At 46.8% G+C, this 25381-nt stretch overlaps 1 protein-coding gene across 1 annotated transcript in view; it reads right to left on the bottom strand.

Moving 5' to 3' along the window:
* The window catches only part of TLN2 (talin 2), a 437998-nt gene that overhangs the window by 19541 nt on the left and 393076 nt on the right, over positions 1-25381 (bottom strand). Inside the window, exons 47-54 of the mRNA XM_035728108.1 lie at positions 24351-24517; positions 23269-23447; positions 20029-20159; positions 19709-19825; positions 16828-17013; positions 12895-13002; positions 1454-1559; positions 485-609 (exon numbers count right to left, since the gene is read on the bottom strand). Of these exons, the coding sequence (XP_035584001.1) occupies positions 485-609; positions 1454-1559; positions 12895-13002; positions 16828-17013; positions 19709-19825; positions 20029-20159; positions 23269-23447; positions 24351-24517 (1119 nt within the window). The remainder of the gene's footprint in view (positions 1-484; positions 610-1453; positions 1560-12894; positions 13003-16827; positions 17014-19708; positions 19826-20028; positions 20160-23268; positions 23448-24350; positions 24518-25381) is intronic.

The raw sequence follows: 25381 nt of genomic DNA, 5'->3' as shown, positions 1-25381 counted from the left end.
ACCAGCCCACCACAGCCTCCAGCATATATTGAGAAAGTCTGTCACTGGATCCATTTTTGAGGTCCACATTGTCCTCTCTATTGATTTTAAGAAAAGGAGAGACCCAGCATTGCTATTTGCATTACATTATGGAAACCAGACGATTGGAGGGTGACGATATCCCATTCAGGGACAGGGATTTTCCATAATAAGTATCCAACACCTGCTTTATAGGGAACAGAGCTAAACTCAGACTGTAAATGCCCGGGTTCTTCCTCTGGATACCCAAAGGTATTTTTCTGGGTGGTTAACCTGAAGGAGCCACCCGTGGGTTTTTTTTCCATACCCTGTGAAAAGGTGCTGGGCTGGGAGAACAGGTTTGCCGCTTGTGAGTCTAACCACAGGGAAGGAGACAAAGCTTCCTGTGGCACACCAAGCTCCATTTCACAGCCATCCACAGGAAGACCCAGTGACATGAGACAAGCAGCCACACATGGACACTCACTTTTGGTTTTGCTCTTGGCTTCAGTTGCTCTAACTTCTTAGCGGCAGCCTCAATGGATGCTGCGGCCCCCAGTAATTCTGTTTCTGCAATGACGGTTGGGTCTTCTGGATCCACCCACTCTGTTCCTAAAATCAGTCCAAAGAGGGTCATTCTTGGTAGCTGTGACTGCAGGGCACTGGCTTCGTTACGAACAGTATCTGGAGTGACATGCAGGGAAGCTCCAGAAGCCTACTAGCCGCATGGTGCTAAGGGATCTTCTCTCTAGCTCTCACAGAGATCAGCTGGGTGCAGGGGAGCTCCTGTCTGCTCCTGTTTTTCTAAGTCAGTTATGTACACAGCCCTAGCACAGGAGTGGTCATCAATGATAGTTTCAAAAATCAGGATCTCATGGTCCAAGGCCAGCTCGAGCCTTACTCTAACTTCTCACTTAAAAGCTCATGAATGCAAGTAACTATTTTCAAGAGACTTGAGACTCTGCTGACCACACAGATTTGCCATTCTCTTCTCTTGGGACTCCTGGAGAACAGCCATTCACCTCAACTCAAACGAAGGGAAATTGAATTTGTCTGGTGAGGTGGCTGCTTCTAATGTTACTGTGAGGGGGTGTGCAAACAATGTACCCAGAGAGCATCATTTCCTAAACATGAAGTGTGTTGTCTAAATGAGGATAAATATTCTGATGAAGGAAACTGCAGATAAAAATAAATGGTGACACCCCTCAGAGAAGTGAGCAGTTCCAGATGGACTATACCATTTAAGAAGAAGTACTTAATGCAAAGACTGGAAAAAAGCCTTACTTTGGGAGGATATTACTTTGAAAATCTAACTCTATTCCCATTTGCTTAAAAAAAAAAAAAAGTACCTCACCGTATTCCTTCTGACTGCATTTGCCGAGAAAGGGCCTGGGTTGGCTTGTGCGGTATCAGTACAGTTCGCCATACTCACTTGACACAAGAGAACGCAGCCTACCTTTCATGGCTTCTGCAGCCTGGATGAGCTCCGTCACGGCGCCGGCGACACGCTTGGAGAAGGCAGCCAGCTGGTGCTTGAGTTCCGGGCTTGGTTTCTGAAGAATCTACGGATGAAGACAAACGCATATGAAAGATGGTAGCCATTGCGACAGAAAGCACACTCTTCCTGGTGGACACGGAGTTGGACATCCTGGTTTTAAGTTGCAACTCTGTCGCCAAGTGACTTCGGAACTTGGGGGAAAACACCTAAGGCTCACTGGCCTTCAGTTTCCTCACGTGAGAAGTGAAAAGTTGGGAACCAGGAGTTTCTTTAAGGTCCCTTCTGACACATTTCCCTAAGATCCTAAGTGAGATGAGGTCCTTACTCGTCCTTTATTTGCACTTTCATTTGTACACAAAACATATGTAAACAAAAATTACCACAGTATAAGAACAATCCGAGTGAACATGAAAGCCTGAGGTTACAAGTAGCTGGTACTTGTGACAAAACAAATGTGGGACCAGAAGAAACAGGTGACTCCAGTTGGACCTTAGAGACAAAGTCCCCAAGAGAGCAACTGCCAACTGATCAGAGGGCTGTTCCTGAAGGAACAACCCATCTCCAGGGTTTTGACTGCAAGCTCTCCTGGGAGAGGTCCGGAGGATTTTCCTTCTTTCAAACTAGTTCAAAGGTTTTTTTTTAAATTTCTTTGCTTTTTGTTTTCTTACGGTATTAAATAAAGATATTGGATATCCAACGCCCACTCCAATTTATAGCATATCCTGTGAGGATTTCTTCTCGAATCACTCAAGAATGGAACTAAGAAATGGGATGAGACCTCCACCACAAATTTATATTGACTGAAACCATCTTGCTCCTTCCGAATTTTGAAAGTCTTCTTCCAACATTCTTTTTCTTGTATCTCTTTGCCATGTTTCACAGTGGTAACCTTCAGATTTAGAAATGCTAAAACATTCAGGAGGGAAAGTGCAATTGCTGTCTCTCTATGGACAATTTTGAAGCCTCTGAGCCAGGGACAGAGCCTGGGCCTTGAAACTGGACAAACCTGTGACCAAACCTGGCTTCACTTGCTCCTGGTTTATGACATCAGGCAGATTACTGAACCCCTCAGAACCTGTTTTCTCATCTGTAAAACTGGGGTAATGCCTATCCCTCAGGACTGGCATAAAGATCAAATGGAGTAACACATGAGAAGCATCCTGCACGATGCCTGGAATACAACAGGCATTCACTAAATGTTATTCCCTTCTTGGTGTCCCATACCCTTTTTCACTAGCCCAGGCAGCACACTGGAGTATGGAAAAAGGAGTCCGGAAAGGATGTCTTTTGGACCCCAGAGCTAAAAGAGAACTCTAAGAAAAGGTTGGTAAAAACACATCTGGGGCTGGGGTAGTTAATGGGATTATACTTGGGCCAGCCCCAGGCACACCAGTGCATAGAAGACATTATATTAAATGCTTGAACTGACTAGTCAAAGATTTTTGAACATTGCTTTACATGCATCTATCCCCATTCTCCTTCCTCTTGGAATCTTTTACATTTATATTTGCTATTGCTCTATGGATTCAGCTACTCTGTTCTTATTTTCTCACCCTTGAACTTACACATATCACTATGCAGATATTAAGAACTCAATATAACGGTGCCTGGCTGTCTCGGTTGGTGGAGCATGCAACTCTTGATTTCAGGGTTGTGGGTTCAAGCCCCACATTGGGTGTAGAGATTACTTAAAGTTAAAACCTTTAGGGAAAAAAAAGCACTCAGTACAAACCTAAGAATGAGTGAAAAAATGAATGGATGAGTAAAAACAGAGCAACATACTATTGGGATAAGTCCTAATATGAAGGTTTCATGGATCAATTCCAAAACAACAATAGAACCATGGAGAGGTGCAGAGAAGGGGTTAGGTGTCTTTTATTTTCTAATACAGCCAGAGGCGGTTTAGTTAAGTGTAGGTTCTAGAGTCAAACTGTGTTTGAAACCCTGGTCTAGTTACTTACCTTCTTTCTAAGCCTCAGTTTAAGTAAATTGCCTATTAAATAGGCACAGTAACAGCCCTTTTGTTAGAGAGTGGTGGTAAGATTGCATAAATTCATATGTAATTTAATATATAACCCATCAGGGCTATATTGACAGAATTGGACTGATGTAGAGCCTGGGCATCAGGATTTTTAAAAGTCCCCCATGTGATTCTCATATACAGTTGTGAACCTATATATGAGTTGTGAACCACTGCTCTAGACTCAAATGGTGGCATTTGGCACCACTTAATTGTAAAAGGCTTGTACTATTTTTTTTTTTCTGAAACAATGCATGCTCTAAGGCCACCAAGTGAATAATGGTTATGGCTCAGGGTTTGAAAAGCTAAGTGGCCCATAAGCCTTGTTCGTTGGTTAGTTGGTTTATCCACAGTGGTCAAGACAACAAGAATAAGCCACGTATTAAAGGTATGATGGGGAGACTCATAGTAAAAGATGCACTGAATGTTTTCCCCTTAAGATTAAGAATATGGTAAGGATGTTTGGTCTCACATTCCTATCAGTATTGTACTAAAATTCCTGGACAGTGCAATAGGGCAAGAAAAAAATAAATGGCAAATAGACCAAAAAGAAGAAGTAAAATAATCTTTGTTCAGAAGTAAAATGAATGTCCATGTAGAAAATCTTGAGGCATCTGTAAAAAAAAAAAAGTTTCTAGAACGAATAAGTGAGTATAGCAAGGTTCCAGGCTATAAGGTCATTATACAAACATCAATTATATTTTTATATATAACAATAAAAATTGGGAATTTTAAAAAAGCAGTGTCATTTATAACAGCATAAAAATTATGAAATACCTAGTGTTAAATGTGACAACAGATTTGAATGCTAAAAACTATAAACACTGTTGAAATTATTAAAGAAGACCTAAATAAATGGAGAGGTATACCGTGTTCATGGATTAGAAGACTCTTCAGATGTCAATTCTCCTAAATCTCCCCTACACTCCCAGTCAAAATTCCAATAACCTTTTTTTTAAGAGATTGAAAAGATGATACTAAAATATATATGAAATGCAAAACACATAGAATACCTAAGACTATTTTGAAAAAGAACAAAGTTAAAAGTCTTAAACTAATTGATTTTAAGACTCATATAAAGTTGTAGTGGTAATCAAGATATCATGATATTGGTACATAGACGTATAGATCAATGGAGCAGAAAAGAGTCCAGAACTAGATTCACACATACGCTCAACTGATTTTCATTAAAGGTGCTAAGATGTCTTTAATTCAATGGGGACAGAATAATTTTTTCAACAAATGGTAATGGAACAATTGGATAGCCATATGTAAGAATATGAACCTTGACCCTTTCCCCACACCGTATGCATAAATTAACTAGAAGTGGAGTATAAACCGAAATATAAGAATTAAAACTGTACAGGGCGCCTGGGTGGCTCAGTTGGTTGGGCCACTGCCTTCGGCTCAGGTCATGATCCTGGAGTCCCTGGATGGAGTCCCGTATCAGGCTCCCTGCTCGCCAGGGAGTCTGCTTCTCCCTCTGACCCTCCCCCCATCTCATGTGCTTTCTCTCTCTCTCATTCTCTCTCTCTCAAATAAATAAATAAAATCTTTAAAAAAAAAAGAATTAAAACTGTACAGAAGAAAACACAGGAAAATCTTAGTGATCTTGGGTTTTGTAAGGATTCTCAGAGGACAAAATCTAAATTATGCCTAAAAACTTCAAAAACCATGAACTTGGAAGTTTATGCTTTAGAACTTTAAAAACATTATGCTAAGTTAAAGAACCAGTCACAAAAGACCACATACTGTGTGATTCGATTTTATATGGAAGGTCCAGAACAGGCAAATCTACAGAGGCAGAAAAGAGATTAATGTTTGTGTAGGGCTTGGAGTGGGGGTAAGGGCAATGAATGACCACTTAAGGGTGTGAGATTTCTTTTTGGGGTGATGAAATGTTCTAATATATTGTGATAGGTGAATAACTCTGTAAATACAGTAAAAACCAATTAATTTAATGCTTAAGTGGGCATATTCTGTCATATGCCAATTACAGCTCAATAAGGCTGTTATAAAGAGAATCAATCTGGCATGCAAATGAAAGAACAGCAGGAAGCTGGTGAAGGGTAGCAGAGTGTGCCACCCCAAAATATACCTCTTTGGTATAAGGATTATTTTGAACTAATTTTTTGAGAAAGAGCAGATACAGGAGAAGCTCTGAAAAGAGTATAAATTACTCTTTTGAAAGGGAAATTTACATTTATAAAGCAAATCTTCATTTGTTAAGGGTGTCTCCCTCTTCCTGCTTGAAGAGAAGGTTGATTATCACAAGAGAATTTATCAGTAGAGAAGGCACAGACTTAAATCTGCATAACCACCTTACCCTACTTTATTGAGCTTTTCTTGGTAACCAACCTCCCATCACTAGTCTCCCCCCAGCCAATTACACACTTTTTTTTCCTTGAGCTAAAGACGGTATTTAAGCTGGTGGCTCAGACCACCTATGCAGTTACTCATTTTTTCCCCTGGATATCTGCCATGTATCCATGAGGTACACAAGTTAATAAATTTGTTTTTCTCTTGTTAATCTGCCTTACTACGTAGGCAAGAACTCAGAAGGGTTGGGAGAAAATTATTTTTCCTCCCCTTATACTGGGATATAACCCTAAAAATAATTTGATAACCTGTGCAAACAGAAACATTCAATTCATGTTATATGTTTATTTGAGAAATAAGATATATTTTGGTTTTCCTTTTCTGTTTTTTCAAGTCCTATCTGTTCTTTTTGTTTCAACTCTGCAGCACTGTTTTCTAAGAACACACATTTGCCTCCCTCTCCAGACATTGTTATGAAAATGACATGGCAAACCACACCCTAAGAGAAACTATTTAAAACAACAACAACAACAACAACAAAAACCCAAAAACCTAGGGGCACCTGGGTGGCTCGGTCAGTTAAGTGTCTGACTCTTGATTTTGGCTCAGGTCATGATGTCAGGGTCATGGAATCAAGTCCCATATCAGGCTCCATGCTGAGCCTGAAGCCTGCTTGAGATTCTCTCTCTCCCTCTCTCCCCTCCCCTGCTTGCACGTGCATGCTTTCTCTCAAAAACAAAACCAAAAACCAAAAACCAAAAAAAAAAACTAACAACTTGTATCTAGAAAATAGAAAGTTCTACAAGTTCCATAATTGGACAAATAAAAAATAGGCAAAAGATCTGAACAGGCACTTCATAAAAAAAGACAGAGAAGGTAAACAGGTGCATAAAAAAGATACTCAACATTGTAAATTAAAACTACAGTGAGATACCACTACACACCCACTGGAATGGCTAAAATTAAAAAGATGGACCATTTCACGTGTTGACAAGGGTGTGGAGCAATTGGAACTCTTGCTGGAGGAAATGTAAAATAGTATGACGACTCTAAAAAAGTTTCCTAAATGGGGTGCCTGGGTGGCTCAGTCGGTTAAGCGTTTGCCTTCGGCTCAGGTCATGAGCTCCGCGTCGGGCTCCCTACTCAGTGGAGAGTCAGCTTGTCCTTCTTCCTCTGCTGCTCCCCCTGCTTGTGCTCTCTATCTCTCTGTCAAATAAATAAATAAAATCTTAAAAAAAAAGTTTCCAAAAAACAAAAAAAATGCATACCCTATTTTATAAATATTCCACATCTAGGTATTTGTCCAAGAGAAATGAACACATATAGGCTCAAAGACTTGCATAGAGAATGATCTTGGCAGCTTTATTTGCAATAATCAAAAGACTGGAAACGACCTAAATGTCTATCATTAGGTGAAGAGTTAAGTATGGCATATCCAGCTGATGGAATATTACTTAGCAATAAAATGGGACAAATTATTGATACATCTAACAACACGGATGGAACTGAAAATGTTGATGCTGAGTGACAGAAGCCAGACAAAAAGGAGTCCATGCTATACATTCCATTTATATAAAAGTCTAGAAAATGCAACCAAATGTATAGTAACAAAAAGATCAGCAGGTGCCTAGAAATTCTGAGGAGTAATGCACACCTTTGTTATTTTGATTGTGGTGATGCTTTCCCAGATGTATTCAGAGATCAATATTCAAACTGCACACTTTAAATATCTGTTAAGTATATGTTAGTTATGCTTCAAAAAAGCTGGAAAAAAGTTAGGGGTGTGGTGGGTAAGTTCACTTACATCATCAAAGTGGAGTGATTAAAGACTTCTGTCTTTGAAGGAGAGCTGGAGGGGGAGAGAGAGAGAGAGAGAGAGAGAGAGAACCACTCCTGCATGTACTCCGGCTCTGAGAAAGGAACAAGCCCTATGGTAAAGTATCTGATTCAGATGAAGCAAGAGGAAAGGAGTTCTATTTTTATTCTGCCATTAAGTCAACATGATTCCTAATAGCAGACAAGAGACAGAACCAAATTAAAGCTCTGCTAGTGGAAACAGGGGTAATTTTAAGCCTGTCAAAGATCTCACATTGTGGTTGAGCAGCAATATTGAAGTGTGATTACTGCAGAGGGAATGTGGCTGCCCCTAACCCTGCAAAATCCTCTAGGACAAACCAGCAAATGGCAAACTCGGGAGGCCAACACTGCTCAAGTGGGCATGTCTAAAGCTTCAGAAAGCAGCTCCCTGGGCAGCAGGGACAGGGCTCTGCCTAAATTGGATCCCATTATCTGTTGATGGCTAACTGGATTCTCCAAAGGAAAGGATTACCCAAGCAGGGGTTGTTGATTTGGTCTCTCAATTCCTAAAGGATCCGGCCGGGCACTGGGTTCTGGGGACCCTCTTAACAGCTTAAGGAACTTCTGTGTACATGCACTGCTGTTTCTTTGATGATGGTAGTGGGAGGCAGAAAATGGACTTTCAGCTCCATTGGGTCTAAGGAGGCTAAAATTATGATAGTTATTTGTGCCTAGAGAAAAAAGGAGAATGGGATTGATAACTGATACAAAATTATTGATATATCTAAATTTTTTAAAAATAAGGATCTGAACCGAATAGGACAAAACATTAACAAAGTTAATTAATTAACGATGGTGGGCATATGGATATTGATACGGTGTTCCCTATTTTTAAGCCTTTTCTAAAGTAAAATCTGAAATATACAAATCAGCCAAAAAAGAATCTTTGGCTCTAAGATATTTAACCTGAACAAAGCGAAAGCATCATAATTTCCCCCACATTTTGATGTGCCTAAATTTAAGAAAAGCAGCTCACTAAAGAAGATCCCTGAACCTCCTGGTACTGCCTGAAAGTGACCTCAATTTATTTCTGTAAAATTGCTGGACACCATCTCCAAGCCTTAGTTTCTACCTTTTCTCTTTCTCCTTTTGTAAGAACCGGACAACGATCTAGCCTTTCTTCAGCTTCCAGGAATCTTACTAGCTCTCTTTGATCAATTAAAACAAGAGGTCACCTTTACAAGAGATCCAAGAGGACTATCCTAAGATATCGCGTTACACTTTGGATTTAGGTTTAATTGCTTTGCAGAATGGAGATGCTGTAACCATCCTATTACTCATGGTCCTCCCACGAAGATGAGAGAATGAAGAGGCGAACGGGATGGGGCGTGCACGTGTGTGTGTGTGTGAAAATCACTAGTTTAACTGCTGCTTTATTCATCACCCTCAAATAGTTCATCTCAGTATCTGAAATGAACGTGAGTTTCCCTGTTTGTGCCTCTCCGTTTTCCCTATTTCTTGCTGGGTTCTCCACCAGTACCGGCCTTTGCAGTCTTGTGGCTCCTGGGCATACAATCCTTACTTGGCCTTACTCTTGGCCTCATGTTAGTCCAGATTTCTTCCCAGTCTGCCTGGGAGGAAGAATTAGGGCTAACAATGTGAGACATGAACTTATTCTCAGCTGAAGGCCCAAGAAAACCAAAAATGTCCATAGCGCGGGTGCAAGAATGCCATCACAGGGCTTCTGCAATTTTCAGTTACGAACTTGTATTCTTCCTATAGTTATGATAATCCCCTGGAAAGGCTTGCTTTCTTGTTGTATTTTTCTTAGAAAATAACCTCCAAAGAGTACAACTAGCTTTTTTAAAGAGACAAAAATAAGTATATGAACAAGTAAATGTATGATGCTAATTCATTCGTATTTCCCTGGAAGTCAGAACCATCAGCACATGTCATCAAGAGGCAAAAACATCCTTGCAAAAGATGAGACAAATCCTGCATGTTTTGTGAAATTTTCAGTGCCATTCAGCTTCTCTTTCTATTCATGACTTCATTTTAGCTCTAGCTACCTTCACACCATGTACCTCAAAACAGCTCTGGGGAAACAGGACATTTCTCTTTCTACCAGGGTCACAATGATGATGACTGTATAGAAAACTCAGATGACAGGCTTTTAACAGACACATCCACCATCCAAGTTTATAACACATAAGGCTTAATACAAGTCCTGTTTCTCTAATAAATACAAGGAAAAATACATAACAGAAAACCAATCAACTAATTTGAGCAGCCACCAGGGAAGCACATCTGCTACAAAGTGCAACTGCCCTCAGCAGGCCCAGAAAAAGAAGGGAGTGGTTGCTCCTCGTCTTGCCAACCCCTGGCCCCCGCAGTTAAACCTCCCCAATCACGCGCGATGTGGAGCTTCCATGCAGCGAGTGTCCTTCTTTCTGTTGGAGAAAAACCTGATGATGATCCTTAGGGCTGATGCCTGACATAGTAATTAAGGGGCCATAAAGCTGGGGTCTCTGAATGTGTGGACTGGGAATGGCTCCTACGTCTTCCCTAATGTTCATGGAGGCGCTGGATCCCTTGGCCTCTTCTTGGGCAAAGAGGCCAACCACCTACCCACCCACCCTGGGGCCCTGTCTTTTGCTCGCCCAAACAAGGTGGGCATGGAGAGGAGAGGTCGGAGGAGAGGAAGTGCTTTGGTGGATGTGGCACCTGGTTCCCAGAGAGCGGCAAAGGGTCTAGAGTCGGCCTGAGGTTGGGGAGAGGACCCCGTGAGGATTCCACTTTTCTTCCCCGCTGGGGAAACTTCTCGAACACTGGCCCTTGACTCTCCTCATGAGGGCAGAACTCCTCTCCCAGATAGAAGTTTTCTTGTTGCTGGAGAGTGAAATGAAAGATCTTCACTCCACTGAACACCCTAATGGCTGTTGCCTCCTTTTTATCCAGGTTTGTGGGTTTGCCAGATACACAGCTGGAGGTGACCCCTCTGCGGAGACACTCCTGTTAAATGGCTCATCAAGAGCCAACGTGGACAGCACCATCCTGAGGGCTGCATGGGCAGGGCCTGGACCTACAGGCGCCGGGTAAGTTAGCAATCCTGCACAGATCCAGACACAGGAGCTGGAAGAAATACTGTTCACCCAAGAAATGGAGGTGGGGGAAAGGGGTAAAATGAAGACCCCTCCTTTGAATGAATAAGAAAATCCCAGTATCACTTCCCTTCCAACAAACGAATAAGAAAAAAGGGCGAGAGACAGAAAGCAAGACAGGACATGTGCATCGTGTGGGCAGATTTCAATGAAGTGTGTGCAGCAAATTGAGTGCAGCCACAGAGCCCGGGGCTCCTGACACCCTCACTGATTCCTTACACTGTTTAACATCTGAGGAAACTCAAGTCCGGATCAGACAGTAGCCACGTGGCTATTTATGTGGCAGAGTTGGGATCTGGACACAACGCTTCTAAACCTAAGCCTACCACTGTTTCTGCTGTAATCTCTAATTTTCAGATAGAACAAGGTTCTATTCTAAGTGACTAAGACTACTGTCCCACCAAGAAAGAAAAACCACCTTTTGGAGGCCTTGCTGGCTTCATTTTCCTGCTAAGCATGCTCACAGACTGAACACTTGAACTATGTTCTAACACAGAAAGTGGGTTTGGCTGGAGAGGCTCATGCCTGTGAACACTGACCAGCTAAGATGTTCGTTTCCAGGTTCTCATGCAATACACTGCTTTCTGTTCGCAAGAGTTCAGGCTTGGGAACTCAGTGTTAGTAACCACAGACTGCCTCCTCTCACAGAAGATACACTTTCACATGGACCATGCTTAATCTGGGTGAAGAATAAAAGTACTGCTTCCTAGGAGACCTAAAATGCTTCATATCAGAAGGTAATTTAATTTAAAAAAAATTTTTAATTTAAATTCAATTTAGTTAACATATAGTGTCTTATTATAGTTTAAGGGGAAAATTCAGTGATTCATCAGTTGCAGACAACACCCAGGGCTCATCACATCACGTGCCCTCCTTAAAGTCCATCACCCAGTTACCCCATCTCCCCATCCACCTCCCCTCCAGCAACCCTCAGGTTATTCCCTACAGTTAAGAGTCTTTCATGGTTTGCCTCCCTCTCTGTTTTTGCCCTATTTTATTTTTCCTTCCCTTCAAAGGTAATTTAATTTTAAGGTGGCAGTGAAATGCTAGAATGAACACAGGGCTGGAGATAGTAAGAATTGGGATTTGGTCCCAGGTCTGTCTTAGCAGCTGAGTGACCTCCACCAAGGGGTCACACTTCTCTGGATCCTTCCTTTGCCCTGCTAGCCTGATGTGGTAGTGCAAGGACAAAATGAAAAATTTCAGTGCCCCACAAATGAAAGGCTTATGGTTCTCTGTGGCCTGTTGATTTTTTTTTTTTTTTTTTAATAGGTTTGGGAAGAACAAACAGTGATGGAATGTGGGACATCATCAATTCTCTTCTGGGGTTGTCTCTGACTCCTGAACAAATTCTCTTGGGGCTTGCCCCAGACCTCCCATGGTTCTAAATGTAGTTTCCGGGACTTGACAGAGACAGACATACAGCAAATATATTTTTCGGATGTGCACGGTTTGGCCCTTAGGACTGCAGGGAGCCAAGCCACCCTAAGAACTGGGATTGTCAGTGCAAGCCTGAGGCTCCTGGGTGGACAGTGCCCCTAGCCATGACCACTCACCCCCCACTGGCATCCTCCCTATCAGCCTTCCTTCCCAGCTCCATGTGGGCATTTCCAGACATCAGAGGAAGGAAAGCATTCTTAGTGTGGCCTAAGGTATTCATTCAAGGACTGGAGGAAGTCACAAGAGGCTGGTAGGTCACCTGCAGCACTGTGATGTTTTTCCTTAACTTGTCATGGAGCCTAGTGTGGCTCCTTCTGGAGACTTCCCTGTCCTTGAAGGATGGACTGGGCTCTTCCTAACAGGACCTGCCAATACTGTTTCTTTGGTGGCTTTGCCTGTCCCACCCTCTTACATGCTATTCTTGCCTCTTCGGTGTAAAGAGAGCCTGGCTCTCCTGGATGCTAACTACAACTTCTTCTAGACCCTTCTTTTATCTCGACGTGCTGGAGTCGTGCGATGCTGGACACTTTCCAGCACAGTCCAGCCCCAGACTCATAAGGGGAGCCTGCACAATGCTCTATGAGGTATTTTCCCAAGGAAAGCATGGTCTGCATCTGACGTAGCTCCTCTCCAGCCCTGGCCCGGCCGATGCCCCTCCTCACCACCAAGACGTGCTCGAGAAGGTCCAGGTAGCCGAGGGTGCACTCTGTCCCATACCGCAAGGCTCTGGTGCGCACCTCCTCACTGACATCAGGGTGGAAGGATGCTTGCTGGAGAGAGAAAGGAACATTGACATCTTAAGACAGGAAGAGCCAGGTGGTGAATGGGCCAAGGGGTGAGGGGGGTCAAGCGCCCAGTAGCACAAAGCAGCCCCGCACCCATAGGTAGGAGACCTCGATTCTAGAATTCCCTCTGCCTCCACCCTCAGTGACCTCCCTGAGAAACCTTTCCCGACTCCCTGGATAGAGAAGGGAGCCCTCCTCCATGTTCTCCTCCACAGTAAGTTCTCAATGGTTTTAACTTGCCTTTTTTAGTGCCCTGGAGCCAGACAAAAGCACAGGAATCAGGTCCCCTTTTCTTCCTTTCTCCCTGCCCCCTTTTACTGAAATGTAAGAAATTCCACATGCACTAAAAAGTCCAGGGAAGATTCATGATTAAGGCTCACAGCAGGAGATCTACTGTTCGGGGTCTGCCTGCCTTTCTCCAGCAGCCTGAGGGGTCCTGAAGCCCCTCTCTGTCCACAGGCTGATCACACTCAGGTCCTCACTCTGTGGCCTGACCTGCCCTCACAGTGTCACCCACCGGGGGCCCTCTGGCTCCTGGGAAACTTTAGACAGTAAGCTCCCCACTGCCCTCAGAGGGGCCAGAACTAACTCACCTCACATTATACACGGTGAGATAACCAAACAAGGACATATGGTTAATATAGCATCCTGTGTGGTTTTTTTTTTTTTTTTTCACTTGTGACCTGTCAGTTTCATTCATTCCTGATATATCGGGTGGCACACCTATTCACAGGGTTACCAGATTAATTACAGTTAACCCAGTTACACCTGAATTTTTAATAAACAATACAAAATTTTTAATATAAGTTTGAGAAACCCTATTTTTTATTTGCTAAATCGGGCAACCCTTCCCAGCCTTTCTTCGGAAAGAACCTGGGGCTTACCAGAACATATAAAAGAGAAAACTGCAAATAAATTACAAATCAGCACATATATGAATCACACATTAGGATAAAAAGTCAAAGTGGAGGGGACTAGTGACTAGCCCTTCCCGTCTGTTCCACTCAAGAGGACTGGAGAGTGCTGGTGGGGAACCCCTGTGGGGCTCTCCCCTCACCTGCTCCCCCAACACACCCCGGAAGGGGTGGGGATACTCTGAGTGGCCAGCATCTATCCTTTCTGAGCTCAGTGTTGCCCATCTGAGGACTGATGGGCCACGCCTATGACCACGACCGTGTTTTACTCGTCCTTGCTCCCCTGTGTCTCCAAGCGTGAGGACGGAGCCCATGTCTGGGGGGAGACACGGGCTATGATGCTACCAAATGTCACTTCTAGTGGGCAGCACGGAAGACCCCCATTTAGACTTGTGTGGGGACTGAGGGTGGGCGCTCTTGCCCACCGATGGCGGCTTTAACTTCGCAGAACTCTTTGGGAGAGCCATCTGGCAAGAATCAAAATGTCCTACCATCTGACTAATTCTACTCCTGGGAGTCCTGCCTAAGGAAATTATCCAAGGCACAGAAAAAACAGGTATGCCCAAAGATGTTCACGGCAGTCGAGTTTAAAGTACAGATAAGAAATGCAGACAAGCTAAATATCTGATAATAGGGTAAGATTATACTCATTCACAGAGTATTAGTGGTCATTAAGGACTCTGTTCTAATAACTCATCCCAACGTAGCAACAGCCAGATGACGTTAGTTGTGACAGTTGATTGTATTGTATCTAATGCAGACACACATAGGCACACGAAAGTAAGACAAGAAACGGGAGAATTAACTTTAGGGTGTAGGGAAGCCCTTTCTCCACCTGAGGAATTAGTGTGATCCTCTCTTTCTGAGAAAATGAGCCAGGAGGTAACTTACTGCACTTTCATTTTTGGCCTAGCCACCCTGCGCAGCCCCAAAGGCAGTGCTCCAATAGGGCAACTTGGCCCTCTGCCTGCATCTAAGGGTTTCTTTTCGATCCACCACTCAGTACCCCTGGTTTTCTATATATTCCTTACTGCATGCCCTTTCTGGAAAGCTGCCTCATTTCCTTTCTGCAAAAGGAAGGGGACCGAAGGAAATGCCAATGTCAGTAAGTCGGCTGAGTAAGTCCTATCCTAACGGGAGCCTCAGGGCTCAGCACTGGGACTCTTGTCATCCAAGTCTGGCTTTGAGGTATGAAGCTCTGGCTGTTATTTTGTCCTGCCAAGTCGGGATGGCCTGATCTGGGGGCAGGACAACAGAGAGGAGCAGACGCCGGGCAAATGGCGCCTGTACTTGGATCCCTGCCCTCCTCCCCTGAGAACAGGGCTATGTGTATTACAAACAGACTTGAAAATCTGAGCTACCTTCCATTCTCACCTTAATCCGTTTAATTTCCCCTTTCCATCTCATGTCTGTAACATGGAGACAAAGCACCAGTCACTCATCAACCTCAGTGTCCTTAAGCATTAATGGCTGGGAGGCCGTGGGCAGCAGAAAGAGACAGGCCATGGAACCAGAAGACCTGGTTTCAGTTCTAGTTCTGAGAGTAAAGAGCTGTGTGGCCACGGTCATGCCACATAATCTCGCCAAGCCTGTTTCATCATCCATCAAACTGGGATCACTCCCCTTGCCCTTCCCATCCAGGATCAAAAGACAGAATCTGCAGGAGAGCCTTCCGCAACGGTGAGGCGCCCTGCATGCACACCGTGGTGGCATTCAGGCCTATCCTGCTTAGGTAAGTATTATTCTCTGACGGAGGCGGTAACCCCTCTGGGAATTGTCACTTCTGACAGGGCAGATCCCAACTGCAATCCTAATTGCAAATACCCGTGGCCTCAGGAGGGTCTAAACTCCCTGGCCCAGCACACGTGGCCCCCCATGAAAGCGTCCCTCCCACCTCGCCACCCTCTCCCACTCTCCCCAGCCCCCTGCGTGCTGCCCTCGCACACCCATCCCTTCGGGCCGCTGCCTCACCCTCCACTACCCAGTTACCTCAAACACATCCTACTCGCCCTGAAGATCCCCTGAGAGGCCATCAGTTGGACCTTGCACGAGCTCTCCCACCCAACTGACTTGACCGCAAAGAATAGCCCCGTCTCCTCAGACCCCAGGCTGCCACAGCTGCTTCTGTAACTCCTGTGACTTGTCCCCACCTGCTCACCATGGTCGGGGGTTATCAATGCATCCCTGAGCGGAAGCCAGAGTCCCTGGGACATGGCTGTGCCCAGAATGGTGAAGGTCTGGGGTGGGGGGCTCTTACGGCTCACTTTCTTGAGAGATAAAGAAACAAAGCTGGTAAAACTCAGGTCCCACCAGCTCCCTCACCAAGGATGGGCTCAGGGCAGCCACCCCGCTTGTCTAGCCTAGGATCAGAGGAGTTTCTGCAAAACGTCTGGGCACAAAGAGGAGAAAGGCAGTTTCCCGAGGTCCTGTTCTGTTCCTCCGACTCACGTCCTCACCCAGTTACGGCAGCACCCCTCCTAGCACAGAATGCCGACCTACGGAGGCAGGAAAGGGGGCAGGCAGAAGCGGGATGCAATTTTCATTCAGAGGGCCAGGAACAAAATGCCACAGGCCCTCTGCCTCTGTCCGAGTGGCCTCCCCTACACCCTCGCTAAGAAAGCATCCTGCCTACTCAGGAAGAGGAAACATGGGAGGGAGAGTCAACCGACCAGCGCCATCCCCTCTCAAACCTAAAACTACCCTCGAGAGCCATCCCCCCGCCCCACCCGGGGCGGATGTGTGCATACCTCCAGCACACGTCTCCTTGCCGAGAGCGTAAGGTACCGAGCTGCTCCCTTCTCCACGTGGCCGGCCCCTCCCTTTCTCCAGGCTAACCCCAAAACTCAGTCATGACCGAGCATTACCAATTCGCCCAAAACAACGCCAAGGCCTTTACCTTACAAGCCGTCAGCATATCGGACACGGCTTTCCGGCTCAGGTTGGCGGTGGCGATCACGTCCTCCTGTCTGCATGAGTTCCCTGCGGCCACGGCTTTGGCTGTCGCCATGGTGATGCCTTTCGTCATCCTTATCGATTCTTCAGGTGATGAGGTCTTTTCAGGTACCTCTTTGGACTGGAACACCTGGAAGTTAAGAAATACAACAGATGAAAAAAAAAATAACAAAAACCAAAAAAAGGAGGACAAAAATAACTTTCTCTTCTCTGATCGGGCTACTGCTCACTGTCTGAGAATGGAGCCAGCCACGGGAAGAAACCGTCAAATGGCAGGAAATCAGAGATTTAATCTGAGTAATATTATTCTTGCTTTCAAGATTCTAGCACAGATCAGCCTTGCACACCTGTACTCAAGGATTCATGGTCACAAGACGGTGGGGGTGAGGGAGACACGTCTACAGCATTAACGCGTTCGTCTGCACAGAGCGACACCGGGTATTTGTAAACTCTCCTGGGGCAGGTGGTCGTGTGCCTTCCCCGTTCCTGACCCTCCCCACCAGTGCTTCAGCAGCTCCGAGAAACTCCGCAGTTCTGATGCCAGTTCCTGCACAGGAGGGACCCTGGATACATCCCTGTGGACTCACCTCTCTCTCTTCTTTAAGAGGGTGTGGGGCTGGGGGAAATGGAGCGTTCGGTTTCTTCTATTCTTAGTCTGTCTTACAAATATAACTGCATAATTGTGTGGAGGCGTTCATGTCGAATGCGCCACAGTGATACTGTGAATTATTTAAAACTACACACACACACACACACACACACACACACACACACACACACACACACCCCTCTCTAGAGAAGCTGAAATAAATTAACCATGGTAAGTGAATATTCCACTTTAAAATTCCACCTGTCAATCAAGGCAGCCATTTCTGCTTCAAGCCCATCTGTCTTGTCTCTCTAACATGAGTGACTGGTGCCAGGGCTGTATGTTCAATGTGCAGCTGTCCCCCCACAAGGAGGACTCCTGGACCAGTTGGGGCCACTCTGTCTTCAGCCCTAAGCAACCACCTTTCAGTCAGGTAGTTTCTCCTGGGGCAAAGGGGAGAACCCAAGCCAGCATCCCTGCCATGGGTTAAGAAGCATCAAACATGACCACCCCTCTAGAAATGGGCAGCTACAATTAAGCTGAATGCTAAAGTGGAACAGATGCCACATGTATGGAGCCCTTCACAATAATGTGGCCCACGTGGCACATGTTCCTTTGGAAACTTCCTATGTCCACAGAAACACACAACCCAAGTCAATGCCGGACCACACTGGTATACGGAGGTTGACCATGTGTAACTTTCCAGGAGAGCTCTGAATTTCCAATCTCCTCTACTGTTACCACTAGCCCCAGCCACGCCTCCCAGAATGTGGGGCCACACTTTCGATAGGAAACATCTAGCCAATGTAGGCAGGTAAGCGTCAGGCAGCAGTGCTTAAAGACACTGCCTACGATTTTTAGTTTCTTCTTTGTGTGAGAACCAAGTATAATGCCGACCAAGACTGGTTTCATTAAAAACAGGACAGGAGAACCCAAGGCTCCATCACCAAACCCCAAAAGAACTGCTGGTTTCTATTGCTGATCCACAGGGGCTTTCAGCCTTCCTAGGTGACCCTCTATAGATGCAGAATAACCGGCAGCGGGCGCCCGGGTGGCTCAGTTGGTTAAGCGACTGCCTTCGGCTCCGGTCACGATCCCGGAGTCCCGGGATCAAGTCCCACATCGGGCTCCCTGCTCAGCGGGGAGTCTGCTTCTCCCTCTGACCCTCTTCCCTCTCGTGCTCTCTCTCTCTCATTCTCTCTCTCAAATAAATAAATAAAATCTTAAAAAAAAAATAACCGGCAGCAAAGGCAGGACCCCCCACACCCCGCCCCAAAAGAGAACTTGAATCTATGATCAGACCTCCTCTGAGAAAGAAACCTTTGTTTGAAACCACTCATTTTCAGCATATTTCTATTTCTAGGGATTAGGATGAGTCAATCCATAACCATCATGGGATCACAAGAACGGACAGTATCCAGATCACAGGGACACCAGGACACCCTCACTCTGCAACGCTGGAACAAGGCAAGAAAGAACGCGTGGGCAATCTCTCTGAAATCCCAGGATTGCCAACAGAAGGACGCTGAATTTTAAAGGGAAGTGTCTCAGGTAAAGGCATCCAGGTTTCTCTACCAGGGAACCTCAAACACCAGAATCTGTATGCGTGCAGCAATGGGAGCTGTTGCTCACAAACAATGGGAATCAAGAGGTGCTGTGTGTGGCTCTGTGCTGCAGACGCACCATTTAAGTTCAAGGTGAGAGCAAACAGCGACATGGAGTTTTCCCTTTGCCAGGAATCTTCTGTAATGCTTTTATTTCATGCTCCGATTTTAGTGGAATTAAACCTGAATAGTCCTACATGATACATTTTAATTAATTTCTTTTTTTTTTTAAAGATTTTATTTATTTGACAGAGAGAGACACAGTGAGAGAGGGAACACAAGCAGGGGGAGTGGGAGAGGGAGAAGCAGGCTTCCCACCGAGCAGGGAGCCTGATGCGGGGCTCGATCCCAGGAATCATGATCTGAGCCGAAGGCAGACGCTTAATGACTGAGCCACCCAGGAGCCCCAATTTTAATTAATTTCTTAATTACAAATCAATCGTAGCCAAACTCTGACATGGTCAGTTATGCACAGGGCCTCAAGGATACAAAGCTACCAGCAGGCAGGTGAGCGGGCCTCCCTAGCTCCGGCGCTCTAGGTAAAACCTCTTTCTGCTACAGATCTCAGAGAAGTGTTTTGGGGTCAGTTCTTGCACAGGGGTGCCTGAGGGAGGTGACTGCTGGCTCCTTACCGTGAGCTCCTGTTTCATGTACTCGATTGTGGCCTCAAGCGCCCGTGTGCCCCGGGTGGCCTCGTCCTCCACCGCCTTTACAGTCTTGAGGAGGGAGGTGACATTGGTCACCATCACCTGCATAGGAAGGAGAGGCCGAGAGAAAGTGAGGAGCACACTGAGGTCCACTTCCCGCTCCTTTTAGTTCCAGATCTGATGCCATGAGCAAAACCACTGTGAAGTGAGGAAGGAGCTCAGACACTAATGCTCCCATTATTCTTGTTTCTCTCACTATACAACTCCCCCTCCATGCCTGCCCCTGACTTGGGGCCCCACTCTACCTTGGCGGCCCCCTTGAGCTGGTACATGGAGGGGTCATCAGCAGGCTTGCTGGCAGCTCCCTTGGTAGCGCCGATCAGATCTGAAAGGGCCTTGGCCACATCTTTGATGGCATTGATCAACACCACCTGAAAGAAAGCAGAGAGCCCAGGTGAGTAGCCCCAGCCGTCATCTCCTGGTCTCACCAAGAGCACACAGCCCGGGGGCCAGGTGTGGGCATCTGGGAGGCAGGTCTCTATCTCTGCAGCTCTCAAGCCCGCAGCAAGGCAGATTCTCCAGGAGCCAACCCTGAAGATGCTGATGCAGGAGTCTCCCCAACGGACACTGACGCTGAGCCAGAATACAGACCCCATGTATGCTCAGCATATTCAAACACCTCCTGGCTGGCAGCTCTGATGACAAGTCACCTAGGAAAGGATGCAGGCAGCGAAGCAGACCCCTGAGAGCCAACACCACTCACGGACACCCTGAACTGGTAACCAAAACCATGGAGCAGCATCTCCGGCTTTGGTTCCTAGGATTCTGTGACCTACTTAACATGCGACAGGCAGATGGGGTCTGCCTTTCTTCCCAAGGCAAATCCCACTCATTCCTACTTCAGGGCCTCTGCTCTTGTTCCTCTCTCTGCCTGGAACCCGGCTCTTCTCATCAGTCAGGTCTCAGCTCACATGTCAGGCCCTCAGACACCTTTCCCGACCACCCCCAACCTGAAATTCCATCATCGTGTCCTGTTTTCTTTATAGCACTTATCAGTATGTGGAATTACGGTCTTCCTCCCCGAAGTGGAGGTAAGCTTGAGGAGGGCCAGCCTGCACTTCCGCCTGTTGTGTTTTGCACCCAGAACAGGGTCTGGCACGTTACAGGCACTCAGGAAAATACTCATGGAATGACCAAACGGACAGGTACACACCCTAAGAACATTGGAAAGAATACGGTATCTCCACTTTTGTCATTGAGCAGAGACCACAGGCCATCTTTACAGGTGCTGGACCTGGGGTCCGAAGCCCCAGCCATACTTCGGAATGACATGACAAGACCTGCCTTACATTTAAGTCTTCTTAACTCCTACTTTGGTAACAGCGACAGTTTCCCTTTACTGAGCGCAGTGTTCCAGGTGCTGAGCCACGCATGCCACCCATGAACTTCCTTCATCCTCGCCACTGCCATTCCAAGTGGTAACTACGATGCTCCTGTCCACACACCCAGGGCCTGGGATTCACACGCTAGTCAGCGTTGATCCCAAGAGTCATGGTCTTAACCTTCACACTCGCTTACACTCTAGGGCTCTGGCTCCTCACGTACAAATGGCATTAGCAGCACCAGCCCTATCTCACTGCAGGGCTGCGAGGGTGACCGCATAACGTACATGAAAACCCATCAGAAACTCGTGTCCCCGACGGCTAAGAGCACAGTGACACTTCACCTCTGCCTCTCCCACTCTCTTCAGCTCTGTCCTGTGCCTTCTCACCCCCAGGGTGCATGGAACCTCTGAAACCACAGGGCAGGGCAGGGCGTGACGGGGCTCCTGAGGAAGGGCTGACAGGTAAGCTGTCTGCTTCCGGCCATCGCAGCAGTGAGTGGAGAGCAAGGGACAGCAAGCAAAGGTTGCTGTCAACACCCAGTGTGCGCGGTCCCATCCCTGGTCACTAGGAACTGACTGGCAAGTAGGCACATTTTTGTGAGGGGATATTTTCCACTAGAAGTCTCACTAGAAGCTCTAGTGGACATCTAGACCATCTGGGCGTCGAGACTCTAAACAATTTGATACACTTCTCTGTGTTCAAAGATTTAAACCCTCCCCGGCCTGTTCACTTTTCCTCAAGTGGAGCCAGGCTCAGAGAGAGTGGATTCCAACCCCACTGAGCGTTTTCAAGCTTTGCCTTCCTCCATGGGGGTAAGAACAATACCACAGGCAGGGATTTGTGTGAATGCTTCGAATTCCAGAGGGCAGCCAATCTGAGCTTGGATGTTATCAGAGAGAAATCGGGCAGCAGGAGTAAAATGGCCACACGTGGAACGTTTCCTCATGGAGCTCTGCTCCACTGGAGGATGTCGGGCAGAGAGGGTCATGGCCACACGGGAGCAAAGCTGGTGGCCTTGTGTGAACCACAACAGTAACTGTCGTCAGCCTGGGCACTGGATGGTAGGCAGCTTCCTATCCAGTTTTGTCCCCATGGGCCAAAGAGATGAGTTAATGGAGTGTGGTTTAAGCAATAAAAACTGAGGTGTGTGCCATCTGACGGTCCTGGGATAGGCAGAGCAGGTGGGTTTCAGGTTCTGCCCTTGGGAATGGGGAGAGTCTGTTACGGGTGGCCCTGGCTGGCTCTACGTTCAGTAACAGCTGAGTACATATTTGTGGAACATCCACTGTGCTGCGCTGGGTGCTTAGCTTCCAAAGATCCACAACTGTGGGTGCTGTCCCTGAGGAGCTGGGGGTCCAGGCTGAGGACGAAGGAGCAGGCAGGTAACATCGGTGACATGGTTAAATCCAAAGCAGAGTTACAGCAGCACAGAGCCCTAGCCCAACCCCAGCTACTCTCTCCTCTCCTCCTCTGAAGTGCTGTCTCTGCACGCCGGCCTCCTCTCTTTACCCTCACCTGGCCACGCCCCACCAAGAGCCCCTGCTGGGGTGGCCGCTGGCCTCCATGGTACTGGGACCATGACCAGTGGCCAGCTCTCAGACCCTCCTTTTCCTGACAACTCAGCTGTGTCTGGAGGGCTGAAACCACGCCCCCAGTATCAGGAGCCCAGGCTTTCCTCCCGCCCCGTTGCTGTTGCTTCTCCATCTCCCTAGGCATCTCTTTCTCCTTACTCCTGGTCTTGAAGGGTGGCCTCCTCAGCTCTGCCTTGAATCCCCCTTTTCCTCTCGCCCCATGCTCTTCCTCTCCTGTGGTTGCAGTCACCATCTGTACAGCAACAACCCGTGAATCCATGCCCCCATCCCCGTGCGGGCTTATGCCCCCTCTCTAGTTCTAGCCTGCGGGCCCTCCGGCACCGAGCTCACCTGAACTCACCTCCCACCCCAAGCCCGCTCTCCCTCCAGGGAGCCACCGTCCACTCGCTGATCTCGCCTGTGACGTAGAGTCTCTCCTGGCCCGCTCCCTCGCTCTTATATCCAAATGCTCACTGTGTTCAATTGTTCACCAGTCATCTCTACGCCCAGAGCTGCCACCGTCTGCGCCACTCTCCCGCCAAACCTAAACTGCGGACGCACCCCCACCCCCACCACTGGTACCTGGTGTCCTCAGGGTCGTCAGAGCCCAGGCTGGCGGCCCCCAGCTTGACCACCTCAGCGAGCTGGGTGATGGTGGCTGCCGACGACTGCGCTGCCTGGGCCAGCTTGTCTGGTGTGGACGCAGCCCCCGACACCAGCAGCTTCGTGTCTTCCACCAAGGCCTTGGCTGTCTTCAGAATGTTCTCCCTGAGGAAGCAGGGAGAGGGACAAAGGGCAGAGCTTGGCTATTGGTAGTTAGGAAGCAAAGAAACCCTTCCTAAGGAATTTTTTGTCAAAGGGCTTTAAAGAACAGAGAGGATGGATTTCCCCTTCCTTATCGGGGTGCTTACTGTCTTATGTAGGAAAACATAAGAGGGGGAAGAGGTGAGTCAGCCCGGTATCCACGGAGTCAATTAATCGTAAACTTCAGTGAAAGATTCAGGCCCACCAGTTTGGCCCTCTGCACCCAACCCTGTAGCTCAGTGAGAGGTCAGCTTCTTTCCTTGGTTCCCCCTAAATACTTCACAGCTAAGGGGAGCAGCAAGGTCATCAGAACCCAAAGGGCTGCATCCTGGAGTGGGTGACAGCACTGGTAATCTCCGGGACTAAAGAGACAGGAAGAAAGGTACTGGGCATGTGGCAAGGCTATGGGGGAGGGTTCTCCAGTGGCAGATGGAGACCCCAGCACCAGCCTCCAGGAGCAGGGCCTGAGGAGCCAGCGTGGGACAGACAGCAGGCTCAGAGCCCCACTCTCCTTTATGTCACCAGCTAAATGGGCCTGTCCCTGGCCACTCCCACTCCCGCTGGGGCTGGGAGCAAATCAGAGGCACATCCTCTCTGGCTTGGAAAGTAGAAGATCAAAAAGCTGTCCTCTGCCAGAGCAGGCTGGATTGAGGCTGCCAAAGGCACAAAGCTGGAACATGACTATGTGTTTACAGTGGCAAATAGGGCGTGTTTTTGATTATGTGGTTCACTTTCTCCCCCTTGAGCATCTTATGAAATCAAAATGCGTACTGCATTTCTGGCTCCTGGGCAGAGTCTCCCAAGTCCCTCAGGCCAGGCTAAATCTCTCCCCATCCAGGAGCCCCCAGGATGACCTCCACCCCATACCTGTGGTCTGCAAAGGTCTCATTGTTCTCTGCATTCAGCGTCCCCGCGGTCGCAAACATGTTGGTGGTGTCCAGGTCGGCTATAATCCCAGACACTGCAGTGGCGGCTGTGATGCATGCCTGGGTCCCCTTGTTCCCAGCCTGCAGAGCTGATAGCACCAAGGACACCTGTAGGCAGACAGGGGATGTCAGGGCGAATGGGGAAATGGAGAAAATGTAACCCAAAGATTTTCAGACTCAAATATCACTGAAAAAAAAAAAAAACCCACTCAAAAAATAGAAAAGGATGGAATTCTTCCAAACTCATTTATAAAGCCAAAATTACCCTGATACCAAAACCAGACAAGGGTGCCACAAGAAAAGAAAATTACAGGCCAACATGCCTGATGAACACAGTACAAAAATCCTCAACAAAATATTAGGGCACTGAATTCGACAATACATTTAGAAGGATCATACACCATCATCAAGTGGGATTTACTCCAGGAATGCAATGTGAATTCAACATCCACAGATCAGCCAATGTGATACACCAATAAAGGATAAAAATCTTATGATCGTCTCAGTAGATATAGAAAAAGCATTGACAAAAATTCAACACCCATTGATAATAAAAACTTTCAACAAAGTGGGTACAGAGGGAAACATATTTCAACATAATAAAGGCTACATATGACAAACTCACAGCTAACATCATACTCAACGGTGAAAAGCTCAAAGCTTTTCCTCTAAGATCAGGAACAAGACAAGGATTCCCCACCCTTGCCACTTTTATTTCAACAGAGTATTGGAAAGCCCCAGCCAAAGCAATCCAGCAATTAAAAAAAAATAAAAGGCATCCAAATTGGAAAGGAAGAAGTAAAACCACCACTATTTGCAGATGGCATACCGTATACAGAAAACCCTAAAGACTCCATCAAAAACTGTCAGGCCCTAATCAATGAATTCAGTAGAGTTGAGGGATACAAAATCAACACACAGAAGTCTTTTGTGTTTCTATAAGCTAATACTGAACTATCAGAGAAATTAAAA

Source organism: Zalophus californianus, chromosome 6 (genome assembly GCF_009762305.2).
Source record: "Zalophus californianus isolate mZalCal1 chromosome 6, mZalCal1.pri.v2, whole genome shotgun sequence".
In the NCBI taxonomy this organism is placed as follows: Eukaryota; Metazoa; Chordata; class Mammalia; order Carnivora; family Otariidae; genus Zalophus; species Zalophus californianus.
Note: the sequence above shows the minus strand (reverse complement) of the source record. Positions and strands in the feature narration are given on the sequence as shown.